This window comes from Amblyraja radiata, chromosome 4 (genome assembly GCF_010909765.2).
Source record: "Amblyraja radiata isolate CabotCenter1 chromosome 4, sAmbRad1.1.pri, whole genome shotgun sequence".
Taxonomy (NCBI): domain Eukaryota; kingdom Metazoa; phylum Chordata; class Chondrichthyes; order Rajiformes; family Rajidae; genus Amblyraja; species Amblyraja radiata.
The window spans coordinates 62,721,438-62,733,654 of NC_045959.1; the positions used below are offsets into that span (position 1 = coordinate 62,721,438).

A 12,217-nucleotide genomic window follows, 5' to 3' on the forward strand; every position below is an offset into this window, starting at 1 on the left:
ATTAAAGCTCCAAAATATACTTAGCACCGTCCAGACCACATTTTAAATATCGGTGAATAAGGATCGGTTTCTTTTAAACTATTTATTTCCGAAGCAAGTAATGAACTAATTCCAACAATTAAACATGATGTAAAATAATGCATCCAAAAAAGAATACTTCAAATTGTTCCATGGTGTTCCAAATTATTCTGTAAACTTAAATATCCATGGCCATTTCCATAGTGACTGTCCTCGGCATAATGCAATCCTTGGCTTACTGACAATATGACTTTGGTGTGATAGTTTGTGTATGTCTCAACTCTCACCTTGCATCTGTCTAAGCTCCCAGAGTTAAGCTGAACTTAATTCCTCATCCTCAAGTTGAGTGGAATTTCATCTCAAGAGTCTCCTATGGCATAACCTGGGCCTGTTATCAGGTCAAGGCTTGTATTAATCCAAGTGCTTTGGGGATTTATAACGTAAACTCACCTGCGCTATACCACTACGGCAAAGTTACATGTTCGAGACAGCAAATGGACTTAGCATCTGAGAGAATATATATTGTAAAATCCGTCTCTACTATTTGCATATCATTACAATATGGTGGCATGGAGTTACTATTGCGTCTGCATAGAAACATAGAAAATAGGTGCAGGTGTCGGCCATTCGAGCCAGCACTGCCATTCAATATGATCATGGTTGATCATCCAAAATCAGTACCCCGTTCCTGCCTTCTCCCCATATCTCTTGATTCCATTAGCCCTAAAAGCTATATCTAACTCTCTCCTGAAAACATCTAGTGAATTGGCCTCCACTGCCTTCTGTGGCCGACAGCCTGTCCGTTTTTTCTATCTTTTTTAAAATTTTAGTTTGTCTAAATAATTTTGTTTGGGGATTCTTTAGTTTTTCTATGTGGGGGAGGGGGGGGGGGAAGGGTAAGGGTAAGGGGGAAACCGCTTCCCAGTCGCGTCCTTGCCCCCCACCTCGCGGCCTCCCAGCTGGATTGGAGCGGCCTTTCCTACCGGAGACCGGGGCGGTCCAGAGCTTCAGCAGCGGCAGCGGCGGCGCGGCGCTGGATTCACCGCGGAGCGGGCGATGCCTTCCTGGATCGCCGTTTGGAGCTCCGGAGCGTTGGGCCGCTGATCCAACATCGCGGGGCTGTGGTACACAGAGCTCCTAGCGTGGGCAGCGCTGACCAACATCGCGGAGTCCCTGGGGCCCTTTGCCGAGGGCCGCCTGCGTGAATCTCCACCCAGCGTGGCCTGTGGACGTCGGGAGCTGCGGACTCCGGTGGGAAGCGGCTGATTTGGAGATCCAAGCCATGGAGGTTGGCCTCCCGTTCCGACATCGGAGTGCCAACATCCCGGCGAGCGGGCATGAGCGGCGGGCTGCCCATAGTGGCGACTGCAGAGGGCTCCGGAGGCCCCGACCACGGGTGAACATAAGAGGAAGATGACTGACTTCTTTATTTTATTGTATGGCGGTATGGTGATCACATTTCACTGTGCCAACTGGCACATGCGACAAATAAATGTATCTTGTATCTTGTATCAGTGTATCAGAGATTCACAACTCTCTGATGAAAAAGGTTTCCTCGTCTTAGTCCTAAATGGCCTATCCTTTATTCTTAAACTGTGACCCCTGGTTCTGGACTCCCCCAACATCGGGAACATTTTTCCGGCAGGTCAAGTGACCTGGGTTAGATCTTGGCCTATGGTGGTAACTGTGTGCAGTTTACATATTCTCCGTGACAATGTAGTTCTCTGAATTCCTCCCACATTCAAATGATAAGTAGATTCATTAGTCATTGCAACTGAACTGTAATGTATTTTAAATGCACAAGCTTTTATCAGGCTTTCATCAGTCAGGGCATTGAGTATAGAAGCTCGGGTGTTATGTTACAGTTGTACAAGACTTTGATGAGGCGACATTTGGAGTATTGTGTTCAATTTTAGTCATCCAGCTACAGGAAAGACGTCATGAAGCTGGAAAGAGTGAAGAGAAGATTTATGAGGAGTTGCCTGCACTTGAGGGCCTGAGAAATAGGGAGAGGTTGGGCAGGCTAGGACTTTATTCCTTTCAGTGTAGAAGGCTGAGGGATGATCTAAAAGAGGAGTATAAAATCAAGGAAACAGATAGGTGAATGCACAAAAACTTTTACACAAGGAAAGAGAATCAAAAACTAGAGGACATATGTTTAAAGTGAAAGGGGCAAGATTTAATATGAACCTGAGGGGCAACTTGTTCAATCAGAGGGTGGTGGGTACATGGAGTGAATTTCCAGAACATGTAGTTGAGGCAGGTAATATAACAGCCCCATGTGCATGAATAGGAAAGGTTGAGAGGATTATGGGCCAAATGCGGGCAAATAGGACTAGCTTAGATGGTCTTGGTCGGCATGGACGAGTTGGGCTGAAGGGCCTGTTTCTGTGCTGTATTACTCAATGAAAGTCAGTGGAAGAATTATGTACTTCTCTTTCCAGCTCCGAACCACAGATATTCTTGTGTGTCAGCATTGTGCCACAGGAAAATCGTTCAATGTTGCTTCAAATTATGGTCACAAGATCGGGAAATTAAGCACTAACAAATGACGCAACACGAATAACCCAATAACATTTCCTGAAGAGAATTTTAATGTTTGCAAAGGCATTAAGAGATTCAAGGATTGAATGATCAGCTGTGCTGATCTTGAGAGAAAATGTTCCCAATCTAAATTCTGCTGCTTTTGTTCATCCCTATAAAGCAAAAATTATAAATCCATACCACTCCTAGAAACTCTCAATAATAATGAAAGCATGTGGTAATGTTTTAGAACACAAACAGAACATCAGCGCCAAGTGCCTATAGCTCTCAAGTGGGACTATGCCATTAAATCCATGACAGCAGATTAGAGAAGCTCAGTGAAAAACACTTGCAGAAAGTTCACCTTCAACCTCCCTGCCTGGAACAGAAATTTGGTAGTTTTCTTCAATCTTTAAAAACATTTTGAGGAGAGCACCCACATTTATCCTGCTCTAGCTGTAGCACACAAAATCACAATTGTCACTGAGGTGAACCCATTCTTCACTTATTATTTATATTAAAGTATATTATTTTGTTAATGGAAGGCTCCTTCATCAACCTCACTCTAATCATCGTAAACTTGATTTTATTTGCTGTACACGTCACGCAACAAGAGCTGTTCCCCCATCCTCACTGGACACTTTCACCAATACTCGTAGTTAAGTAACACATAAAAATTGATTTTTTAAATTTTCCTATATCTCCATTGTTCCACCCTTTTCCAATCTCTACCTAATAACAATCCAAAATCTTTAAGTTCGGCCATTTCTGGACTCTTATGCAGCCCTAAAATTAATCATTCCCCCTTTGGTTTCAGTGCCTTTATCCACTTCTCCATAAGCCTTCCTTCTTTGATGATTCTCCTTAATGTCTCTCTTTGACCAGGCTACCTGTACTGGCTTCATCTTGCACTAAACCAGGGGTGGGGAACCTTTTCATGTTGGAATGTTGCATCAAGTTAGCTATAAATCTAATAAGGCCGCATCCAAGAAACTTCAACTAGATATACTTCAAAATGCACATTATTTTGTTAAAATATCCCTCATGATTTATTAATGTTTTAATTGTGGCCGTCAGTCGGAGAGGATTATTTAGTTGAATCTTCTTTTACTCCTTGGTATTTTAAATACGTTCATTTTAAGATTAAAATTAAAATAATAAAAGCCGAACAAAAACATAGAATAAAAATAAAAGGATTTGTTCTACAAATATTGGATTCATTCAAAAGGCCGCACTTAATGGCGCAGAAAGCCGTACGCGGCCTTAAGGCCACAGGTTCCCCACCCCTGCACTAAACGATGTTCACGTTATTCCCTTTATCATATATCTGTACACCGTGGATGGCTCAATTATAATCACATATTGTCTTTCCGTTGTCTGGTTAGCACGCAACAAAAGCTTTTCACTGTACCTCGGCACACGTGACAATAAACTGAACTCAACTCAGTCATATCTCCTTATACGAGATGTTTTCAAGAGAGTTAGATTTAGCTCTAGGGTTTGGGGTGGGAGATTGCAACCTTCACGTGGTCCGCCTTGTTTCGACGAATGCAATCAACCTGCCGTGCACAATCAAATAAAACAAGTTGTCCTTCAACTTTAGGCTGTGCACGCCATACGCAAGAAGACGAAGCTCTAGGGCTAACGGAATCAGGGGATATGGGGAGAAAGCAGGAACGGGTACTGATTCTGGATGATCGGCCATGATCATATTGAATGGTGGTGCTGGCACAAAGGGTCAAATGGCCTCCTCCTGCACATATTTTCTATGTTTCTAAGTCTCATATTTATTGTTGAACCCATTGATACTTAAAGCGAGGAGCACGATCCGAGAACCGTGCATCCAACGTCCGGGTCATAAGGTCATAAGGAATAGTAGTTCCTATCTGACTCCATTTTCACGGACTCCATCCATTTTACCAATCATTCCCCCCCCCCCCCCCCAAAATCACCTGTATCCACCTATCACTTGCCAGGCTTTGCTGCACCCTCACCTGTCATAAGGTCATAAGGAACAGGATTAGAATTAGGCCATTCGGCCCATACGCCGCCATTCAATCATGGCTGATCTATCTCTCCCTCCTAACTCCATTCTCCTGCCTTTTCCCCATAACCTCTGACACCTGTACTAATCAACTTTTAGTGTCCTCTGACATATGAAGACCTGAAGCCCAAAATAGTTTCCAAGACAGCTCTGCCATCAAGCATTCAGGGGGAATCAATGTAACATTGTCCAGAGCATTGTCTAGGCATGTATTTGTCAGGTAGCTGGCACAGTTTTCAGAGGAGTATGCAATTTAATCCATTTAACAATGCAGCAAAGTACCAAGATGATATTATCTTTCAGTTTCTGTCTCCTCGGGATAATGGTTTTCAACCATTGCTGAGTCCAACAGTTTGAACATAGTCAGTTGATTGTGCTTGATGAACTGTTTCCAATCCCACAACAGAAAAAAACCATCAATCCTAGGTCTTGGACTACACACCATTAGTGAATTAAAAAATCTTTTTACAATCAGCACAAAGTCAGTTAACATTTGAAGTCTCAGCCCTGAATATTCCTGCCAAATCTGATTAGTGTTCATCCAAGTAGTGTTCATCCAAAAAAAGCAAGTTCTTCAGCATATATCATTCGCTCCTACGTGCAAGTGACATCTTCAAGTAAACTCATTTATTTGGCAAGTTTCCTTAAATGTCTTCTCTAACTGGTTGACTGCTGACGGCCCAGATATTTTCAACCATATCTGATTACATTATAAGAATTATAAGGGCGGCACTGTGGTGCAGTGGTAGAGTTGCTGCCTTTCATGTCTCACGAGCATGCGACTCCATGCGGCAAGCGCGACCTAAAGGGCCGGTCCCACCAGCATGCGCCTGCATGCAGCAAGCGCGACCAAACCAGAAGCGGGAGCCACGCGGAGGTCGAGTGAGTGACACGGCGTCGAGGCGGCTGCGGGCCGGCAGGCCGTTGCCGCGCGGAATTTTTAAACACGGTCAGTTTTTCGGAGCCCCGCGCGATATCGGGAACAGCTCCGCACAACTCCATACGGCTCCGGCGATCGAAGTGGGACCGGCCCCGCGAAGCCGTACAGCTCAAGCTACCACGTTAGGTCACGCTTGCCGCATGGAGTCGCATGCTGGTGGGACCGGCCCTTTAGGTCGCGCTTGCCGCATGGAGTCGCATGCTCATAGGACAGGCCCTTTACAGAGCCCGAGACCCGGGTCCGATCCTGACGATAGGTGCTGCCTGTACGGAGTTTGTAATTTCTCCATTTGTCTTGCTTGGGTTTTGTTGGGGATTTCCGGTTTCCTCTCACAGACATACAGGCATGGAGGTAATTGGCTTGGTATAATTGTAAATTGCCCCTAGTGTGTGTAGGATAGTGTTAGTGTGCGGGGATCGCTGGTCAGCATGGACTCGGTGGGTCGAAGGGCCTATTTTCACACTGTAACTGCAAACTAAACTAATTGTTCCCCGCATCCTCTTGTATTAAAGGCAGAGGACTCAATAGAACAGATACCCAGTTGGAACAAGGGTGGAAACAGAGCAACAAAATAATAAATCTATAATGCCAAATTTTCAAAGAGTGTTCTTTGTTCTTCCAGACATCTCATATAGCAAACCATAAAGCTGTCATTTCTTCTCAATGTCTTGGTTCACTTCACATTGGATACAAACAAAGAAAAATTACACCCACTTTTTAAAAGGGATTGAGGCCAGAAAACAATTAACATGAAACTACCTCAGAGTAAAACATTAACCAGAGATTGAAAAAGTAATATTTTATGTGAAATTCTCACCACAATTGACCGTGGCCCTGAGAATTCTACTTTTATTTCTTTAGAAGATTCTTGGGCAACCGGGATTTTTTGATATGTAAACCCAATTCTATTACGTTTCACAGTGGTGCAATGGTAAAGTTGCTGCCTTCCAGCGTCAGAGACCCGAGGTCTATCCTGACTAGGGGTGCTGTCTATAAGGGTACGTTCTCCCTGTGACCGTTTGGATTTTCTCCGGGTGTCTTCCACACTCCAAAGACGCAAAGGTTTGTAGGTTAATTGGCTTCTGTAAATTGTCCCTAATGTGTTGGATAGAACTAGTGTATGAGTGATCGTTGATGGGCTTGGACTCGGGGGGCCAAAGGGCCTGTTTCCACACTGTATCTCTAAAGTCTAAAGTATAACAAAAGTATCTCCATCACCGCTGTCAATGTTAAAATTAAAAAGCTGAGCCAAACTTTGATTGTGGCATGTGTTGGTTGTCATTTAATTTCTATCTGCATCACTTAACTCAACTAAAAATGTTCCTCGACAGCATTGCACGTTATTAAATCTACCACAGCTCATGACTTTGTCTCCTGAAATACCCTGCAAAGCTGGCTCTTTTACGCCCCGCATGCTGCTCCCATTAAGTGAATACAAATTAAGTATTATCACAGCAATATAAAAAATAGCAGCACCATGCCGGCTGTAGGCAGTTATAAGTTGCATTGGAGAGAACCTACAAATGACAAAAGTATGAATAGCAAATCAATTGCCTGTTTTATGCCACCATTGATTTCCTCTCCATTGACGTCAGGTAATTAATAGGCGTGGAAGATTGCAACCTTCACGTGGTCCGCCCTGTTTCGACGAATCCAATCAACCCGGCGTACACCATCAAATAAGATCAAATAGAACAAGGTGTCCTACAACTTTAGGCTGTGCACGCCATACGCATGAAGAAGAGGTAATTAATCCAAAGGCTTTAGTGGTAGCACCACAAATTAACGGGCATGACACAAGTTCGAAAACATGGTATCAGTTGTAAATAATTCTTGAGTCACAAAGCTGACATGGGATTTCCAGATACATATCCAGCACTTGCACTGTGATGGACACAAAGTGCTGGAGTAACTCATTGGGTCAGGCAGCATCTCTGGAGAACATGGATGGATGGATGGGTTGTGACCCATCTTCATACTGCACATTGCTCCCTGTCTGTGATTCCTGCGATCTTTACATCTTGAACAGTGGTGCCATCATCGTTAATGTTCTCTGGATTGTTTTATGTGGGAGGGGTACTTTTTTCTCAATCTCTTACCTTGCCGGAGATGCGATTGGTTTCCGGATCGTACCTCCGGTCGTTCTGTGGCCTAACATCATGGAGCTGGAGGCCTCGCTCAACACTAACTTTGAGCCCCACCACGGGGCCGTGGACTTGCCATCGGAGCCTGCTATCCCTCGCCTGTGATCGACGCTCCAACTACAACCTGTGGATTTCACCATTGAGGAGCTCGCAGTCTCAGGTAGAGACTGATGTCGGGAAGTTCCAAAGTCGCAAGAGGTTCAACCAGCCCCGACCCGGGGTCCGATCGTCCGGCGCGCGGAGCTGAGATCCCCCCGATGCAGGAGCTTGATTGCCCTGACGTGGGGGGACTGACCGCCGGCTACAGGAGCCAAGATCGTCCCGTCAACATAAGCCTCAAGGCTCCCGACCGCAGGAGGACAAAGAAGGGACGAGATTGAACATTTTTTCGGCTTCCATAACAGTGAGGAATGTGGGGGAGTCACTGTGGTGGATGTTCATGTTAAAATGTACTTTGTGTTTTTTGTTGCGATTTATTGGTATGACTGTATGGCAAATGAAATTCCTCGTCTGTTGCAAAATATACGTGGCTAATAAAGTATGATTATTATGATTATGATAACAGAAACATTAAAAAATAGAAAATAGGTGCAGGAGTAGGCTATTCAGCCCTTTGAGCCCACCGCCACTCAATATGTGGCCATCAGTCTGAAGAAGGGTTTCGGCCCGAAACGTCGCCTATTTCCTTCGCTCCATAGATGCTGCTGCACCCGCTGAGTTTCCCCAGCAATTTTGTGTACCTTCGATATTCCAGCATCTGCAGTTCCTTTTTGAACGCCACTCAATATTATCCTGGCTGATCATCCAGAATCAATAGACAATAGACAATAGCTGCATGAGTAGGCCATTCGGCCCTTTGAGCCAGCACTGCCATTCAATGTGATCATGGCTGATCATCTCCAATAAGTATCCCGTTCCTGCCTTCTCCCCATATCCCCTGAATCCGCTATCTTTAAGGGCCCTATCTAGCTCTCTCTTGAAAGCATCCAGAGAACCTGCCTCCACCGCCCTCTGAGGCAGAGAATTCCACAGACTCACCACTCTCTGTGAGAAAAATTGTTTCCTCGTCTCCGTTCTAAATGGCTTACTCCTTATTCTTAAACTGTAGCCCCTGGTTCTGGACTCCCCCAACATCGGGAACATGTTTCCTGCCTCTAGCGTGTCCAGGCCCTTAACAATCATATATGTTTCAATGAGATCTCCTCTCATCCTTCTAAACTCCAAAGTATACAAGCCCAGCCGCTCCATTGTCTCAGCATATGACAGTCTCGCCATCCCGGGAATTAACCTTGTAAACCTATGCTGCACTCCCTCAATAGCAAGAATGTCCTTCCTCAAATTAGGGGATGAAAACTGCACACAATACTCCAGGTGTGGTCTCACTAGGGCACTGTACAACTGCAGAAGGACCTCTTTGCTCCAAAACTCAACTCCTCTTGTTATGAAGGCCAATATGTCATTCGCTTTTTTCACTGCCTGCTGTACCTGCATGCTTACTTTCATTGACTGATGAACAAGGACCACCAGATCCCATTGAACTTCCCCTTTTCCCAACTTGACACCATTTACATAATAATCTGCCTTCCTGTTTTTGCTACTTTAGTGGATAAACTCACATTTATCCACATTAAACTGCATCTGCCATGCATCTGCCCACTCACCCAACCTGTCCAAGTCACCCTGCATTCTCATAGCATCCTCCTTACTGTTCACACTGTCACCCAGCTTTGTGTCATCTGCAAATTTGCTAATGTTACTTTGAATCTAAATCATTGATGTATATTGTAAATAGCTGCGGTCCCAGCACCAAACCTTGCGGTACCCCATTAGTCACTGCCTGCCATTCTGAAAGGGACCCGTTAAAAGCACTTTGGTGTCAATGCGAGTTGACTTAAAAGGTGCTATATAAATAAAACTTACTTACTTACTTACTCTTTGTTTCCTGTCTGCCAACCAATTTTCTATCCATGTCAGCACTCTACCCGCAATACCATGTGCCCTAATTTTGCCCACTAATCTCCTATGTGGGACCTTATCAAATGCTTCTGAAAGTCCAGGTACACTACATCCACTGGCTCTCCCTTGTCCATTTTGCTAGTTACATCCTCAAAAAATTCCAGAAGATTAGTCGAGCATGATTTCCCCTTCGTACATCCATGCTGACTCGGACCGATCCTGTTACCGCTATCCAAATGTGCTGCTATTTCATCTTTTGTAATTGACTCCAGCATCTTCCCACCACCGACATCAGGCTAACTGATCTATAATTCCCTGTTTTCTCTCTCCGCATTTCTTAAAAAGTGGGATAACATTAGCTACCTTCCAATCCACAGGGACTGATCCTGAATCTATAGAACATTGGAAAATTATCACCAATGCTTCCACGATTTCCAGAGCCACTTCCTTAAGTACCCTGGGATGCAGATCATCAGGACCTGGGGATTTATCAGCCTTCAGTCCCCCCTGGGGATTTATCAGCCTTCAGTCACCCGTTCCTGCTTTCTCCCCACATACTTAGATCCCGTTAGCCCTAAGAGCCACATCCAACTCTCTCTTGAATACATCCAGTGAATTGGCCTCCACTGACTTCTGTGGCAGAAAATTCCACAGATTCATAACTCTCTGGGTGAAAAAGGCTTTCCTCATCTCAGTCCTAAATGGCCTACCCCTTATTCTTAAACTGTGACCCCTGGTTCTAGACTCCCCCAACATCGGGAACATTTTTCCTGCATCTAGCCTGTGCAATCCCCGCTCATCTTCTAAATTCCAGTGAATATAAGCCCAGTCAATCCATTCTTTCATCATATATCAGTCCCACCATCCCGGGAATTAACCTGGTGAACCTACGCTGAACACCCTGAATAGCAAGAATGTCCTTCCTCAAATTAGGAAACCAAAATTGCACACAATACTCCAGGTGCGGTCTCACCAGGGCCCTGTACAATGGCAGCAGGTCCTCGTTGCTCCTAAACTCAAATCCCACTCCAAACTCAAATACCAACTCCCAATTGTGGGCACAACATAAAGATTATGCCACTGGACACACAACCAAGAGGCCCTGATTTTAAAATGTTACAACAAGTTATGAAACTAAACAATGGATGAGAATATTATTCTCATTGATTCAACAGTTGCAAGAGAGCTGATGTGGGGAACTATCATCTCGCATCTCAAACATGTATCAAAAATGTCCTGTTGGAATTAGCATGGGGCCAATTGTAAAGGAAATAAATGACTTTTAATTTACATGTAAAGATGGGTTAAATTCACCTCATGGGCTCTGGTAGATCCAAAACCCAATGTCAAACAAATGATTGAATGCTTGGGTAATAATCAGGTCAAATGTCTTCCTCAATTTGGCAGAAATTACTCAAACTTGCTTAAAATAGTTCAATGCTTTTTTTTCTCCATTTGAAGAACAATTACTAGATGTAGAAAAGTGAACTTAAGACCATCTGATTGAAACACTTACCAAAGGGGGAGGTTTTGAAATGGGATGCCAAAATACTGACTTTTCCTGTAATTAGTTCGTAGCTGATTTCCTTCAGAAACTCAGTGGTGGTGAGCATACTCTCGGCTAAAACTCTGGATTGATAGTGACCTGAAGAAAGCAAATGTATTCATTGCTTATGGTACACGTGTTTACAGTTGAAATTAGTGACACGTTATAAATTGTGCAACTGAAGCTTTTAACATTGTTACTTTCAATACAGTACTGCCCGAAATCTTTAACTATATGGTTTAACGAGCTAAGGGATGGGAAGCGTTTCAAACATCTGGGTTATAGAATTTAATTATTTACAAACAGTTTTTGGATTTCGGCCAAGTATTTTTATAATCATCTGATGAAATCTGGGAGATGGAATAGTGAAATTGGTAAATCTGCTGAGCATTACAGTTCAAAGATAAATCAAGATTACTGGGGATTCATAAAGGCATCGCTGTACGTGCAAAAAAAAGGAAGAGGCCCATTGCAATTTGCCTTATAAGGGGTCTGCAGAGGTTTTTTACCTTACAAAGCAGGCCAGAAAATCACTGCAACAAAAAAGGCTTTATACAAGTGGGCCCAAATTCAAGTAGACACAAAAAGCTGGAGTAACTCAGCGGGGCAGGCAGCATCTCTGGAGAGAAGGAATGGGTGACGTTTCGGGTCAAAACCCTTCTTCAGAGCAAATTCAAGGTGAGCATACTCTCGGCTAAAACTCTGGATTGATAGTGACCTGAAGAAAGCAGATCTCCTTGAAACCTACCAAATAATGAATGGATTTGGAGAGGATGTTTCCAGCAGTGGGAGAGGCAAGAACCAGAGGGTACAGCCTCAGAATTATAAGAGGTTCCTTTAGAATGGAGATGAGGAGGAATTTCTTCAGTGAGATGGTGGGGAATCTGTGGAATTTGTTGTCACATATAACTGTGGAGGGCAAAGTCATTGGATATATTTTGGAGATTGACAGGTTCTTGATTAATGAGGGCATCAGAAGTTACGGGGAGAAGGCAGGGGAATGGGGTTGAGAAAGAAAAATAAATCAGCCATGATGGAATGGCGGA

The 12,217-nt window shown here is 44.0% G+C and overlaps 1 protein-coding gene across 9 annotated transcripts in view; it reads right to left on the reverse strand.

Annotated features, from left to right (window-relative positions):
* Positions 1-12,217, reverse strand: part of greb1l (GREB1 like retinoic acid receptor coactivator) — a 254,492-nt gene that overhangs the window by 61,837 nt on the left and 180,438 nt on the right. For all 9 annotated transcript variants that reach the window (XM_033019628.1, XM_033019632.1, XM_033019629.1 and 6 more), the window contains one exon: positions 11,142-11,270. In XM_033019628.1, coding sequence (XP_032875519.1) covers positions 11,142-11,270 — 129 coding nt within the window. The remainder of the gene's footprint in view (positions 1-11,141; positions 11,271-12,217) is intronic.